The sequence below is a fragment of the Petromyzon marinus genome, unplaced genomic scaffold, assembly GCF_048934315.1.
Source record: "Petromyzon marinus isolate PM22_M1 ecotype Great Lakes invasive population unplaced genomic scaffold, UKy_Petmar_22M1.pri1.0 PM_G_Scaffold_15, whole genome shotgun sequence".
Classification (NCBI taxonomy): Eukaryota; Metazoa; Chordata; class Hyperoartia; order Petromyzontiformes; family Petromyzontidae; genus Petromyzon; species Petromyzon marinus.
This window is the reverse complement of record NW_027422706.1, coordinates 3,464,999-3,480,315: the sequence shown is the minus strand read 5'-3', so window position 1 is coordinate 3,480,315 and position 15,317 is coordinate 3,464,999. Positions and strand designations below refer to the sequence as shown.

At 50.7% G+C, this 15,317-nt stretch overlaps 1 protein-coding gene across 1 annotated transcript in view; it reads right to left on the bottom strand.

Annotated features, from left to right (window-relative positions):
* Positions 1 to 3,339: 3,339 nt before the first annotated feature.
* Positions 3,340 to 15,317, bottom strand: part of LOC142910693 (ADP-ribosylation factor-like protein 2-binding protein) — a 253,921-nt gene continuing 241,943 nt past the window's right edge. Inside the window, exon 4 of the mRNA XM_076060087.1 lies at positions 3,340 to 3,815. Within this exon, the coding sequence (XP_075916202.1) occupies positions 3,735 to 3,815 (81 nt within the window). The 3' untranslated portion in view covers positions 3,340 to 3,734. The remainder of the gene's footprint in view (positions 3,816 to 15,317) is intronic.

Below are 15,317 nucleotides of genomic sequence, written 5' to 3'. Positions count from 1 at the left end.
TTGATACAGCTGGTTCTGCTAAGTTGTTGATACAGCTGGTTCTGCTAAGTTGTTGATACAGCTGGTTCTGCTAAGTTGTTTATACAGCTGGTTCTACTACAGATGATGATACAGCTGGTTCTGCTAAGTTGATGATACAGCTGGTTCTGCTAAGTTGATGATACAGCTGGTTCTACTACAGTTGATGATACAGCTGGTTCTGCTAAGTTGTTGATACAGCTGGTTCTGCTGTTGCTGATACAGCTGGTTCTGCTAAGTTGTTGATACAGCTGGTTCTGCTAAGTTGTTGATACAGCTGGTTCTGCTGTTGTTGATACAGCTGGTTCTACTAAGTTGATGATACAGCTGGTTCTGCTACAGTTGTCGATACAGCTGGTTCTGCTAAGTTGTTGACACAGCTGATTCTACTAAGTTGCTGATACAGCTGGCTCTGCTAAGTTGTTGATACAGCTGGTTCTGCTGTTGTTGATACAGCTGGTTCTACTAAGTTAATGATACAGCTGGTTCTGCTAAGTTGCTGATACAGCTGGTTCTGCTAAGTTGTTGATACAGCTGGTTCTGCTGTTGTTGATACAGCTGGTTCTACTAAGTTAATGATACAGCTGGCTCTGCTAAGTTGCTGATACAGCTGGTTCTGCTAAGTTGTTGATACAGCTGGTTCTGCTGTTGTTGATACAGCTGGTTCTACTAAGTTAATGATACAGCTGGTTCTGCTAAGTTGATGATACAGCTGGTTCTGCTAAGTTGATGATACAGCTGGTTCTGCTAAGTTGTTGATACAGCTGGTTCTGCTAAGTTGATGACACAGCTGGTTCTACTACAGTTGATGATACAGCTGGTTCTGCTAAGTTGTTGATACAGCTGGTTCTGCTGTTGCTGATACAGCTGGTTCTGCTAAGTTGTTGATACAGCTGGTTCTGCTAAGTTGATGATACAGCTGGTTCTGCTGTTGTTGATACAGCTGGTTCTGCTAAGTTGTTGATACAGCTGGTTCTACTACAGATGATGATACAGCTGGTTCTGCTAAGTTGATGATACAGCTGGTTCTGCTAAGTTGATGATACAGCTGGTTCTGCTACAGTTGATGATACAGCTGGTTCTGCTGTTGTTGATACAGCTGGTTCTGCTGTTGCTGATACAGCTGGTTCTGCTAAGTTGTTGATACAGCTGGTTCTGCTGTTGTTGATACAGCTGGTTCTACTAAGTTGATGATACAGCTGGTTCTGCTACAGTTGTCGATACAGCTGGTTCTGCTAAGTTGTTGACACAGCTGGTTCTACTAAGTTAATGATACAGCTGGTTCTGCTAAGTTGCTGATACAGCTGGTTCTGCTAAGTTGTTGATACAGCTGGTTCTGCTGTTGTTGATACAGCTGGTTCTACTAAGTTAATGATACAGCTGGCTCTGCTAAGTTGCTGATACAGCTGGTTCTGCTAAGTTGTTGATACAGCTGGTTCTGCTGTTGTTGATACAGCTGGTTCTACTAAGTTAATGATACAGCTGGTTCTGCTAAGTTGATGATACAGCTGGTTCTGCTAAGTTGATGATACAGCTGGTTCTGCTAAGTTGTTGATACAGCTGGTTCTGCTAAGTTGATGACACAGCTGGTTCTACTACAGTTGATGATACAGCTGGTTCTGCTAAGTTGTTGATACAGCTGGTTCTGCTGTTGCTGATACAGCTGGTTCTGCTAAGTTGTTGATACAGCTGGTTCTGCTAAGTTGATGATACAGCTGGTTCTGCTGTTGTTGATACAGCTGGTTCTGCTAAGTTGATGATACAGCTGGTTCTGCTACAGTTGTTGATACAGCTGGTTCTGCTAAGTTGTTGACACAGCTGATTCTGCTAAGTTGTTGATACAGGTGGTTCTGCTACAGTTGATGATACAGCTGGTTCTGCTGTTGTTGATACAGCTGGTTCTGCTAAGTTGATGATACAGCTGGTTCTGCTAAGTTGATGATACAGCTGGTTCTGCTGTTGATGATACAGCTGGTTCTGCTATGTTGTTGACACAGCTGGTTCTGCTGTTGATGATACAGCTGGTTCTACTACAGTTGATGATACAGCTGGTTCTACTAAGTTAATGATACAGCTGGTTCTACTACAGTTGATGATACTGCTGGTTCTGCTACAGTTGTTGACACAGCTGGTTCTGCTAAGTTGATGATACAGTTGGTTCTGCTATAGTTGCTGATACAGCTGGTTCTGCTGTTGCTGATACAGCTGGTTCTGCTAAGTTGCTGATACAGCTGGTTCTACTACAGTTGATGATACAGCTGGTTCTGCTAAGTTCTTGATACAGCTGGTTCTGCTAAGTTGTTGATACAGCTGGTTCTGCTGTTGTTGATACAGGTAGTTCTACTACAATTGTTGATACAGCTGGTTCTGCTGTTGTTGATACAGCTGATTCTGCTGTTGTTGATACAGCTGGTTCTGCTACAGTTGATGATACAGCTGGTTCTGCTAAGTTGTTGATACAGCTGGTTCTGCTACAGTTGCTGATACAGCTGGTTCTGCTAAGTTGATGATACAGCTGGTTCGGCTGTTGTTGATACAGTTTCAACTAAAGCTATTTGCCGCAGCTGCTCCTACCGCTTGTGCTAAAGCTGCTGCTACTGCTGTTCCTACATGAGCTGTTTCCATTGCTGCTGCTGCTGCTACTGCTGCTCCTACATGAGCTGTTTCCATTGCTGCTGCTGCTACTGCTACTCCTACATGAGCTGTTTCCATTGCTGCTGCTGCTGCTACTACTGTTCCTACACGAGCTGTTTCCATTGCTGCTGCTGCTACTCCTACACGAGCTGTTCCATTGCTGCTGCTGCTACTGCTGCGTCTCCAACAGCTGCCGCGCACACACTGTGACACGTGGGCATGTCTCTCCTATGGCTACTGATAGTGTTGGCATTGGTGACTGAGTGAGAGCTCGCAGCTGGTGAGAGAGTGAGTGAGCAGATGGTGAGCGAGCGAGTTCACAGCTAGGTGAATGCGCTCACAGTCGAGGATTGGTTGTGTGATTGAGCTAACAGCCGGTGAGTTAGCGAGTGAGTGAGTGAGCGAGTGAGAGAGTGTGTGAGTGAGTGTGTGAGTGAGTGAGTCAGTGGGTGAGTGAGTGGGTGTGTGAGTGAGTGAGGGAGTGTGTGAGTGAGTGTGTGAGTAAGTGAGTCAGTGGGTGAGTGAGTGGGTGTGTGAGTGAGTGAGTGGGTGAGTGAGCGAGCGAGTGAGTGGGTGGGTGAGTGAGTGAGTGTGTGAGTGAGTGAGTATGTGAGTGAGTGAGTGAGCGAGTGATTGAGCTCACAGCTGCTGAGTGAGTGAGTGAGCGAGTAGGTGAATGAGCGAGTGGGTGAATGAGTGAGTGGGTAAGTGAGTGGGTGAGTGTGTGAGTGAGTGAGTGGGTGAGTGAGCGGGTGAGTGAGTGAGTGTGTGAGTGGGTGAGTGAGTGAGCGGGTGAGTGAGTGTGTGAGTGAGTGAGTGGGTGAGTGAGCGGGTGAGTGAGTGTGTGAGTGGGTGAGTGAGTGAGTGGGTGAGTGAGCGGGAGAGTGAGTGAGTGAGCGAGCGAGTGAGTGAGTGAGTGGGTGAGTGTGTGAGTGAGTGAGTGGGTGAGTGAGCGGGTGAGTGAGTGTGTGAGTGGGTGAGTGAGTGAGCGGGTGAGTGAGTGTGTGAGTGAGTGAGTGGGTGAGTGAGCGGGTGAGTGAGTGAGTGAGCGAGTGAGTGAGTGAGCGGGCGAGCGGGCGCCTCTATCGCAAGGCTTGCCAACTTGCGGACAGAGAGGTGACCACGAGGCCAGACCCCAGGTCAAACCCACGCCCCTCCTTCTCCTGCGCACACACAGAGTGGTGGTGGTGGTGGTGACGGTGGTGGTGGTGACGGTGGTGGTGACGGTGGTGGTGGTGACGGGTGATGGTGATAGTGGTGGAGGCAGAAAGGAGGAGTATTCAGGCGTTGTATACAAGGACACAAACAGAGGGTAGGAAGCAGTCTGTGTGAGTCTATGGGTCTCTGCGTGAGTCTATGGGTCTCTGCGTGAGTCTATGGGTCTATGCTGTGTGAGTCTATGGGTCTCTGTGCGAGTCTGTGGGTCTCTGTGCGAGTCTGTGGGTCTCTGTGTGAGTCTATGGGTCTCTGCGTGAGTCTATGGGTCTCTGCTGTGTGAGTCTATGGGTCTCTGTACGAGTCTGTGGTCTCTGTGTGAGTCTGTGGGTCTCTGTCTGAGTCTATGGGTCTCTGATTGAGTCTATGGGTCTCTATGCGAGTCTGCGGGTCTCTGTGTGAGTCTATGGGTCTCTGTGTGAGTCTATGGGTCTCTGTGTGAGTCTATGGGTCTCTGTGTGCGTCTATGGGTCTTTGTGTGAGTCTATGGGTCTCTGTGTGAGTCTATGGGTCTCTGTGTGAGTCTATGGGTCTCTGTGTGAGTCTATGGGTCTCTGTGTAAGTCTGTGGGTCACTGTGTGAGTCTGTGTCTCTGTGTGAGTCTATGGGTCTCTGTGTTAGTCTATGGTTCTCTGTGTGAGTCTATGGGTCTCTGTATGAGTCTATGGGTCTCTGTGTGAGTCTATGGGTCTCTGTGTGAGTCTGTGGATCTCTGTGCGAGTCTGTGGGTCTCTGTGCGAGTCTGTGGGTCTCTGTGTGAGTCTATGGGCCACTGTGTGAGTCTGTGGGTCTCTGTGTGAGTCTATGGGTCTCTGTGTGAGTCTATGGGTCTCTGTGTGGGTCTATGTGTCTCTGTGTGAGTCTATGGGTCTCTGTGTGAGTCTATGTGTCTCTGCGTGAGTGTATGGGTCTGTGTGTGAGTCAATGGGTCTCTGTGTGAGTCTATGGGTCTCTGTGTGAGTCTATGGGTCTCTGTGTGAGTCTGTGGGTCTCTGTGTGAGTCTGTGGGTCTCTGTGTGAGTCTATGTGTGTCTGTGTGAGTCTATGGGTCTCTGTGTGAGTCTATGGGTCTCTGTGTGAGTCTATGGGTCTCTGTGTGAGTCTATGTGTCTCTGTGTGAGTCTGTGGGACTCTGCTGTGAGTCTATGGGTCTCTGCTGTGTGAGTCTATGGGTCTCTGTGCGAGTCTGTGGGTCTCTGTGCGAGTCTGTGGGTCTCTGTGTGAGTCTATGGGTCTCTGCGTGAGTCTATGGGTCTCTGCTGTGTGAGTCTATGGGTCTCTGTGCGAGTCTGTGGGTCTCTGTGCGAGCCGATGTGTCTCTGTGTGAGTCTATGGGTCTCTGTGTGAGTCTATGGGTCTCTGTGTGAGTCTATGTGTCTCTGTGTGAATCTGTGGGTCTCTGCGTGAGTCTATGGGTCTCTGCTGTGAGTCTATGGGTCTCTGCTGTGTGCGTCTATGGGTCTCTGTGCGAGTCTGTGGGTCTCTGTGCGAGTCTGTAGGTCTCTGTGTGAGTCTATGGGTCTCTGCGTGAGTCTATGGGTCTCTGCTGTGTGAGTCTATGGGTCTCTGTGCGAGTCTGTGGGTCTATGTGCGAGTCTGTGGGTCTCTGTGTGAGTCTATGGGTCTCTATGTGAGTCTATGGGTCTCTGTGTGAGTCAAGGGGGTCTCTGTGTGAGTCTGTGGGTCTCTGTGTGAGTCTGTGGGTCTCTGTCTGAGTCTATGGGTCTCTGATTGAGTCTATGGGTCTCTATACGAGTCTGCGGGTCTCTGTGTGAGTCTATGGGTCTCTGTGTGAGTCTATGGGTCTCTGTGTGAGTCTATGGGTCTCTGTGTGAGTCTATGGGTCGTTGTGTGAGTCTATGGGGCTCTGTGTGAGTCTATGGGTCTCTGTGTGAGTCTATGGGTCTCTGTGTGAGTCTGTGGATCTCTGTGCGAGTCTGTGGGTCTCTGTGTGAGTCTGTGGGTCTCTGTGTGAGTCTGTGGGTCTCTGTCTGAGTCTATGGGTCTCTGATTGAGTCTATGGGTCTCTATGCGAGTCTGCGGGTCTCTGTGTGAGTCTATGGGTCTCTGTGTGAGTCTATGGGTCTCTGTGTGAGTCTATGGGTCTCTGTGTGAGTCTATGGGTCGTTGTGTGAGTCTATGGGTCTCTGTGTGAGTCTATGGGTCTCTGTGTGAGTCTATGGGTCTCTGTGTGAGTCTGTGGATCTCTGTGCGAGTCTGTGGGTCTCTGTGTGAGTCTGTGGGACTCTGTGTGAGTCTGTGGGTCTCTGTGTGAGTCTATGGGTCTCTGTGTGAGTCTATGTGTCTCTGTGTGAGTCTATGGGTCTCTGTGTGAGTCTATGTGTCTCTGTGTGAGTCTATGGGTCTCTGTGTGAGTCTATGTGTCTCTGTGTGAGTCTATGGGTCTCTGTGTGAGTCTATGTGTCTCTGTCTGAGTCTATGGGTCTCTGTGTGAGTCTATGGGTCGTTGTGTGAGTCTATGGGACTCTGTGTGAGTCTATGGGTCTCTGTGTGAGTCTATGGGTCTCTGTGTGAGTCTGTGGATCTCTGTGCGAGTCTGTGGGTCTCTGTGTGAGTCTGTGGGGCTCTGTGTGAGTCTGTGGGTCTCTGTGTGAGTCTATGGTCTCTGTGTGAGTCTGTGGGTCTCTGTGTAAGTCTATGGGTCTCTGTGTGAGTCTATTGGTCTCTGTGTGAGTTTATGGGTCTCTGTGTGAGTCTATGGGTCTATGTGTGAGTCTGTGGATATCTGTGCTAGTCTGTGGGTGTCTGTGTGAGTCTGTGGGTCTCTGTGTGAGTCTATGGGTCTCTGTGTGAGTCTGTGGGTCTCTGTGTGAGTCTATGGGTCTCTGTGTGAGTCTATGTGTCTCTGTGTGAGTCTATGGGTCTCTGTGTGAGTCTATGTGTCTCTGTGTGAGTCTATGGGTCTCTGTGTGAGTCTATGTGTCTCTGTGTGAGTCTATGGGTCTCTGTGTGAGTCTATGTGTCTCTGTCTGAGTCTATGGGTCTCTGTGTGAGTCTATGTGCCCTGTGTGAGTCTATGGGTCTCTGTGTGAGTCTATGTGTCTCTGTGTGAGTCTGTGGGTCTCTGTGCGAGTCTGTGGGTCTCTGTGTGAGTCTATGGGCCACTGTGTGAGTCTGTGGGTCTCTGTGTGAGTCTAAGGGTCTCTGTGTGAGTCTATGGGTCTCTGTGTGGGTCTATGTGTCTCTGTGTGAGTCTATGGGTCTCTGTGTGAGTCTATGTGTCTCTGTGTGAGTGTATGGGTCTCTGTGTGAGTCAATGGGACTCTGTGTGAGTCTATGGGTCTCTGTGTGAGTCTATGGGTCTCTGTGTGAGTCTGTGGGTCTCTGTGTGAGTCTGTGGGTCTGTGTGTGAGTCTATGTGTGTCTGTGTGAGTCTATGGGTCTCTGTGTGAGTCTATGGGTCTCTGTGTGAGTCTATGGGTCTCTGTGTGAGTCTATGTGTCTCTGTGTGAGTCTGTGCGACTCTGCTGTGAGTCTATGGGTCTCTGCTGTGTGAGTCTATGGGTCTCTGTGCGAGTCTGTGGGTCTCTGTGCGAGTCTGTGGGTCTCTGTGTGAGTCTATGGGTCTCTGCGTGAGTCTATGGGTCTCTGCTGTGTGAGTCTATGGGTCTCTGTGCGAGTCTGTGGGTCTCTGTGCGAGTCGATGTGTCTCTGTGTGAGTCTATGGGTCTCTGTGTGAGTCTATGGGTCTCTGTGTGAGTCTATGTGTCTCTGTGTGAATCTGTGGGTCTCTGCGTGAGTCTATGGGTCTCTGCTGTGAGTCTATGGGTCTCTCCTGTGTGAGTCTATGGGTCTCTGTGCGAGTCTGTGGGTCTCTGTGCGAGTCTGTAGGTCTCTGTGTGAGTCTATGGGTCTCTGCGTGAGTCTATGGGTCTCTGCTGTGTGAGTCTATGGGTCTCTGTGCGAGTCTGTGGGTCTCTGTGCGAGTCTGTGGGTCTCTGTGTGAGTCTATGGGTCTCTATGTGAGTCTATGGGTCTCTGTGTGAGTCAAGGGGGTCTCTGTGTGAGTCTGTGGGTCTCTGTGTGAGTCTGTGGGTCTCTGTCTGAGTCTATGGGTCTCTGATTGAGTCTATGGGTCTCTATGCGAGTCTGCGGGTCTCTGTGTGAGTCTATGGGTCTCTGTGTGAGTCTATGGGTCTCTGTGTGAGTCTATGGGTCTCTGTGTGAGTCTATGGGTCGTTGTGTGAGTCTATGGGGCTCTGTGTGAGTCTATGGGTCTCTGTGTGAGTCTATGGGTCTCTGTGTGAGTCTGTGGATCTCTGTGCGAGTCTGTGGGTCTCTGTGTGAGTCTGTGGGTCTCTGTGTGAGTCTGTGGGTCTCTATCTGAGTCTATGGGTCTCTGATTGAGTCTATGGGTCTCTATGCGAGTCTGCGGGTCTCTGTGTTAGTCTATGGGTCTCTGTGTGAGTCTATGGGTCTCTGTGTGAGTCTATGGGTCTCTGTGTGAGTCTATGGGTCGTTGTGTGAGTCTATGGGTCTCTGTGTGAGTCTATGGGTCTCTGTGTGAGTCTGTGGATCTCTGTGCGAGTCTGTGGGTCTCTGTGTGAGTCTGTGGGTCTCTGTGTGAGTCTGTGGGTCTCTGTGTGAGTCTATGGGTCTCTGTGTGAGTCTGTGGGTCTCTGTGTAAGTCTATGGGTCTCTGTTTGAGTCTATGGGTCTCTGTGTGAGTTTATGGGTCTCTATCTGAGTCTATGGGTCTCTGATTGAGTCTATGGGTCTCTATGCGAGTCTGCGGGTCTCTGTGTGAGTCTATGGGTCGTTGTGTGAGTCTATGGGTCTCTGTGTGAGTCTATGGGTCTCTGTGTGAGTCTATGGGTCTCTGTGTGAGTCTATGGGTCTCTGTGTGAGTCTGTGGATCTCTGTGCGAGTCTGTGGGTCTCTGTGTGAGTCTATGGGACTCTGCTGTGAGTCTATGGGTCTCTGCTGTGTGAGTCTATGGGTCTCTGTGCGAGTCTGTGGGTCTCTGTGCGAGTCTGTGGGTCTCTGTGTGAGTCTATGGGTCTCTGCGTGAGTCTATGGGTCTCTGCTGTGTGAGTCTATGGGTCTCTGTGCGAGTCTGTGGGTCTCTGTGCGAGTCGATGTGTCTCTGTGTGAGTCTATGGGTCTCTGTGTGAGTCTATGGGTCTCTGTGTGAGTCTATGTGTCTCTGTGTGAATCTGTGGGTCTCTGCGTGAGTCTATGGGTCTCTGCTGTGAGTCTATGGGTCTCTCCTGTGTGAGTCTATGGGTCTCTGTGTGAGTCTATGGGTCTCTGTGTGAGTCTATGTGTCTCTGTGTGAGTCTATGGGTCTCTGCGTGAGTCTATGGGTCTCTGCTGTGTGAGTCTATGGGTCTCTGTACGAGTCTGTGGGTCTCTGTGCGAGTCTGTGGGTCTCTGTGTGAGTCTATGGGTCTCTATGTGAGTCTATGGGTCTCTGTGTGAGTCAAGGGGGTCTCTGTGTGAGTCTGTGGGTCTCTGTGTGAGTCTGTGGGTCTCTGTCTGAGTCTATGGGTCTCTGATTGAGTCTATGGGTCTCTATGCGAGTCTGCGGGTCTCTGTGTGAGTCTATGGGTCTCTGTGTGAGTCTATGGGTCTCTGTGTGAGTCTATGGGTCTCTGTGTGAGTCTATGGGTCTCTGTGTGAGTCTGTGGATCTCTGTGCGAGTCTGTGGGTCTCTGTGTGAGTCTGTGGGTCTCTGTGTGAGTCTGTGGGTCTCTATCTGAGTCTATGGGTCTCTGTGTGAGTCTATGGGCCACTGTGTGAGTCTGTAGGTCTCTGTGTGAGTCTAAGGGTCTCTGTGTGAGTCTATGGGTCTCTGTGTGGGTCTATGTGTCTCTGTGTGAGTCTATGGGTCTCTGTGTGAGTCTATGTGTCTCTGTGTGAGTGTATGGGTCTCTGTGTGAGTCAATGGGACTCTGTGTGAGTCTATGGGTCTCTGTGTGAGTCTATGGGTCTCTGTGTGAGTCTGTGGGTCTCTGTGTGAGTCTGTGGGTCTCTGTGTGAGTCTATGTGTGTCTGTGTGAGTCTATGGGTCTCTGTGTGAGTCTATGGGTCTCTGTGTGAGTCTATGGGTCTCTGTGTGAGTCTATGTGTCTCTGTGTGAGTCTGTGGGACTCTGCTGTGAGTCTATGGGTCTCTGCTGTGTGAGTCTATGGGTCTCTGTGCGAGTCTGTGGGTCTCTGTGCGAGTCTGTGGGTCTCTGTGTGAGTCTATGGGTCTCTGCGTGAGTCTATGGGTCTCTGCTGTGTGAGTCTATGGGTCTCTGTGCGAGTCTGTGGGTCTCTGTGCGAGTCGATGTGTCTCTGTGTGAGTCTATGGGTCTCTGTGTGAGTCTATGGGTCTCTGTGTGAGTCTATGTGTCTCTGTGTGAATCTGTGGGTCTCTGCGTGAGTCTATGGGTCTCTGCTGTGAGTCTATGGGTCTCTCCTGTGTGAGTCTATGGGTCTCTGTGCGAGTCTGTGGGTCTCTGTGCGAGTCTGTAGGTCTCTGTGTGAGTCTATGGGTCTCTGCGTGAGTCTATGGGTCTCTGCTGTGTGAGTCTATGGGTCTCTGTACGAGTCTGTGGGTCTCTGTGCGAGTCTGTGGGTCTCTGTGTGAGTCTATGGGTCTCTATGTGAGTCTATGGGTCTCTGTGTGAGTCAAGGGGGTCTCTGTGTGAGTCTGTGGGTCTCTGTGTGAGTCTGTGGGTCTCTGTCTGAGTCTATGGGTCTCTGATTGAGTCTATGGGTCTCTATGCGAGTCTGCGGGTCTCTGTGTGAGTCTATGGGTCTCTGTGTGAGTCTATGGGTCTCTGTGTGAGTCTATGGGTCTCTGTGTGAGTCTATGGGTCTCTGTGTGAGTCTGTGGATCTCTGTGCGAGTCTGTGGGTCTCTGTGTGAGTCTGTGGGTCTCTGTGTGAGTCTGTGGGTTTCTATCTGAGTCTATGGGTCTCTGATTGAGTCTATGGGTCTCTATGCGAGTCTGCGGGTCTCTGTGTGAGTCTATGGGTCTCTGTGTGAGTCTATGGGTCTCTGTGTGAGTCTATGGGTCTCTGTGTGAGTCTATGGGTCGTTGTGTGAGTCTATGGGTCTCTGTGTGAGTCTATGGGTTTCTGTGCGAGTCTGTGGGTCTCTGTGCGAGTCGATGTGTCTCTGTGTGAGTCTATGGGTCTCTGTGTGAGTCTATGGGTCTCTGTGTGAGTCTATGTGTCTCTGTGTGAATCTGTGGGTCTCTGCGTGAGTCTATGGGTCTCTGCTGTGAGTCTATGGGTCTCTCCTGTGTGAGTCTATGGGTCTCTGTGCGAGTCTGTGGGTCTCTGTGCGAGTCTGTAGGTCTCTGTGTGAGTCTATGGGTCTCTGCGTGAGTCTATGGGTCTCTGCTGTGTGAGTCTATGGGTCTCTGTGCGAGTCTGTGGGTCTCTGTGCGAGTCTGTGGGTCTCTGTGTGAGTCTATGGGTCTCTATGTGAGTCTATGGGTCTCTGTGTGAGTCAAGGGGGTCTCTGTGTGAGTCTGTGGGTCTCTGTGTGAGTCTGTGGGTCTCTGTCTGAGTCTATGGGTCTCTGATTGAGTCTATGGGTCTGTATGCGAGTCTGCGGGTCTCTGTGTGAGTCTATGGGTCTCTGTGTGAGTCTATGGGTCTCTGTGTGAGTCTATGGGTCTCTGTGTGAGTCTATGGGTCGTTGTGTGAGTCTATGGGGCTCTGTGTGAGTCTATGGGTCTCTGTGTGAGTCTATGGGTCTCTGTGTGAGTCTGTGGATCTCTGTGCGAGTCTGTGGGTCTCTGTGCGAGTCTGTAGGTCTCTGTGTGAGTCTATGGGTCTCTGCGTGAGTCTATGGGTCTCTGCTGTGTGAGTCTATGGGTCTCTGTGCGAGTCTGTGGGTCTCTGTGTGAGTCTGTGGGTCTCTGTGTGAGTCTGTGGGTCTCTATGTGAGTCTATGTGTGTCTGTGTGAGTCAATGGGACTCTGTGTGAGTCTATGGGTCTCTGTGTGAGTCTATGGGTCTCTGTGTGAGTCTGTGGGTCTCTGTGTGAGTCTGTGGGTCTCTGTGTGAGTCTATGTGTGTCTGTGTGAGTCTATGGGTCTCTGTGTGAGTCTATGGGTCTCTGTGTGAGTCTATGGGTCTCTGTGTGAGTCTATGTGTCTCTGTGTGAGTCTGTGGGACTCTGCTGTGAGTCTATGGGTCTCTGCTGTGTGAGTCTATGGGTCTCTGTGCGAGTCTGTGGGTCTCTGTGCGAGTCTGTGGGGCTCTGTGTGAGTCTATGGGTCTCTGCGTGAGTCTATGGGTCTCTGCTGTGTGAGTCTATGGGTCTCTGTGCGAGTCTGTTGGGCTCTGTGCGAGTCGATGTGTCTCTGTGTGAGTCTATGGGTCTCTGTGTGAGTCTATGGGTCTCTGTGTGAGTCTATGTGTCTCTGTGTGAATCTGTGGGTCTCTGCGTGAGTCTATGGGTCTCTGCTGTGAGTCTATGGGTCTCTCCTGTGTGAGTCTATGGGTCTCTGTGCGAGTCTGTGGGTCTCTGTGCGAGTCTGTAGGTCTCTGTGTGAGTCTATGGGTCTCTGCGTGAGTCTATGGGTCTCTGCTGTGTGAGTCTATGGGTCTCTGTACGAGTCTGTGGGTCTCTGTGCGAGTCTGTGGGTCTCTGTGTGAGTCTATGGGTCTCTATGTGAGTCTATGGGTCTCTGTGTGAGTCAAGGGGGTCTCTGTGTGAGTCTGTGGGTCTCTGTGTGAGTCTGTGGGTCTCTGTCTGAGTCTATGGGTCTCTGATTGAGTCTATGGGTCTCTATGCGAGTCTGCGGGTCTCTGTGTGAGTCTATGGGTCTCTGTGTGAGTCTATGGGTCTCTGTGTGAGTCTATGGGTCTCTGTGTGAGTCTATGGGTCTCTGTGTGAGTCTGTGGATCTCTGTGCGAGTCTGTGGGTCTCTGTGTGAGTCTGTGGGTCTCTGTGTGAGTCTGTGGGTCTCTATCTGAGTCTATGGGTCTCTGATTGAGTCTATGGGTCTCTATGCGAGTCTGCGGGTCTCTGTGTGAGTCTATGGGTCTCTGTGTGAGTCTATGGGTCTCTGTGTGAGTCTATGGGTCTCTGTGTGAGTCTATGGGTCGTTGTGTGAGTCTATGGGTCTCTGTGTGAGTCTATGGGTCTCTGTGTGAGTCTGTGGATCTCTGTGCGAGTCTGTGGGTCTCTGTGTGAGTCTGTGGGTCTCTGTGTGAGTCTGTGGGTCTCTGTGTGAGTCTATGGGTCTCTGTGCGAGTCTGTGGGTCTCTGTGCGAGTCTGTGGGTCTCTGTGTGAGTCTATGGGTCTCTGCGTGAGTCTATGGGTCTCTGCTGTGTGAGTCTATGGGTCTCTGTGCGAGTCTGTGGGTCTCTGTGCGAGTCGATGTGTCTCTGTGTGAGTCTATGGGTCTCTGTGTGAGTCTATGGGTCTCTGTGTGAGTCTATGTGTCTCTGTGTGAATCTGTGGGTCTCTGCGTGAGTCTATGGGTCTCTGCTGTGAGTCTATGGGTCTCTCCTGTGTGAGTCTATGGGTCTCTGTGCGAGTCTGTGGGTCTCTGTGCGAGTCTGTAGGTCTCTGTGTGAGTCTATGGGTCTCTGCGTGAGTCTATGGGTCTCTGCTGTGTGAGTCTATGGGTCTCTGTGCGAGTCTGTGGGTCTCTGTGCGAGTCTGTGGGTCTCTGTGTGAGTCTATGGGTCTCTATGTGAGTCTATGGGTCTCTGTGTGAGTCAAGGGGGTCTCTGTGTGAGTCTGTGGGTCTCTGTGTGAGTCTGTGGGTCTCTGTCTGAGTCTATGGGTCTCTGATTGAGTCTATGGGTCTCTATGCGAGTCTGCGGGTCTCTGTGTGAGTCTATGGGTCTCTGTGTGAGTCTATGGGTCTCTGTGTGAGTCTATGGGTCTCTGTGTGAGTCTATGGGTCGTTGTGTGAGTCTATGGGGCTCTGTGTGAGTCTATGGGTCTCTGTGTGAGTCTATGGGTCTCTGTGTGAGTCTGTGGATCTCTGTGCGAGTCTGTGGGTCTCTGTGTGAGTCTGTGGGTCTCTGTGTGAGTCTGTGGGTCTCTATCTGAGTCTATGGGTCTCTGATTGAGTCTATGGGTCTCTATGCGAGTCTGCGGGTCTCTGTGTGAGTCTATGGGTCTCTGTGTGAGTCTATGGGTCTCTGTGTGAGTCTATGGGTCTCTGTGTGAGTCTATGGGTCGTTGTGTGAGTCTATGGGTCTCTGTGTGAGTCTATGGGTCTCTGTGTGAGTCTGTGGATCTCTGTGCGAGTCTGTGGGTCTCTGTGTGAGTCTGTGGGTCTCTGTGTGAGTCTGTGGGTCTCTGTGTGAGTCTATGGGTCTCTGTGTGAGTCTGTGGGTCTCTGTGTAAGTCTATGGGTCTCTGTTTGAGTCTATGGGTCTCTGTGTGAGTTTATGGGTCTCTATCTGAGTCTATGGGTCTCTGATTGAGTCTATGGGTCTCTATGCGAGTCTGCGGGTCTCTGTGTGAGTCTATGGGTCGTTGTGTGAGTGTATGGGTCTCTGTGTGAGTCTATGGGTCTCTGTGTGAGTCTATGGGTCTCTGTGTGAGTCTGTGGATCTCTGTGCGAGTCTGTGGGTCTCTGTGTGAGTCTGTGGGTCTCTGTGTGAGTCTGTGGGTCTCTGTGTGAGTCTATGGGTCTCTGTGTGAGTCTGTGGGTCTCTGTGTAAGTCTATGGGTCTCTGTGTGAGTCTATGGGTCTCTGTGTGAGTTTATGGGTCTCTGTGTGAGTCTATGGGTCTATGTGTGAGTCTGTGGATCTCTGTGCTAGTCTGTGGGTGTCTGTGTGAGTCTGTGGGTCTCTGTGTGAGTCTATGGGTCTCTGTGTGAGTCTGTGGGTCTCTGTGTGAGTCTATGGGTCTCTGTGTGAGTCTATGTGTCTCTGTGTGAGTCTATGGGTCTCTGTGTGAGTCTATGTGTCTCTGTGTGAGTCTATGGGTCTCTGTGTGAGTCTATGTGTCTCTGTGTGAGTCTATGGGTCTCTGTGTGAGTCTATGTGTCTCTGTGTGAGTCTATGGGTCTCTGTGTGAGTCTATGTGTCTCTGTGTGAGTCTATGGGTCTCTGTGTGAGTCTATGTGTCTCTGTGTGAGTCTATGGGTCTCTGTGTGAGTCTATGGGTCTCTGTGTGAATCTATGGGTCTCTGTGTGAGTCTATGGGTCTCTGTGTGAGTTTATGGGTCTCTGTGTGAGTCTATGGGTCTATGTGTGAGTCTGTGGATCTCTGTGCTAGTCTGTGGGTGTCTGTGTGAGTCTGTGGGTCTCTGTGTGAGTCTATGGGTCTCTGTGTGAGTCTGTGGGTCTCTGTGTGAGTCTATGGGTCTCTGTGTGAGTCTATGTGTCTCTGTGTGAGTCTATGGGTCTCTGTGTGAGTCTATGTGTCTCTGTGTGAGTCTATGGGTCTCTGTGTGAGTCTATGTGTCTCTGTGTGAGTCTATGGGTCTCTGTGTGAGTCTATGTGTCTCTG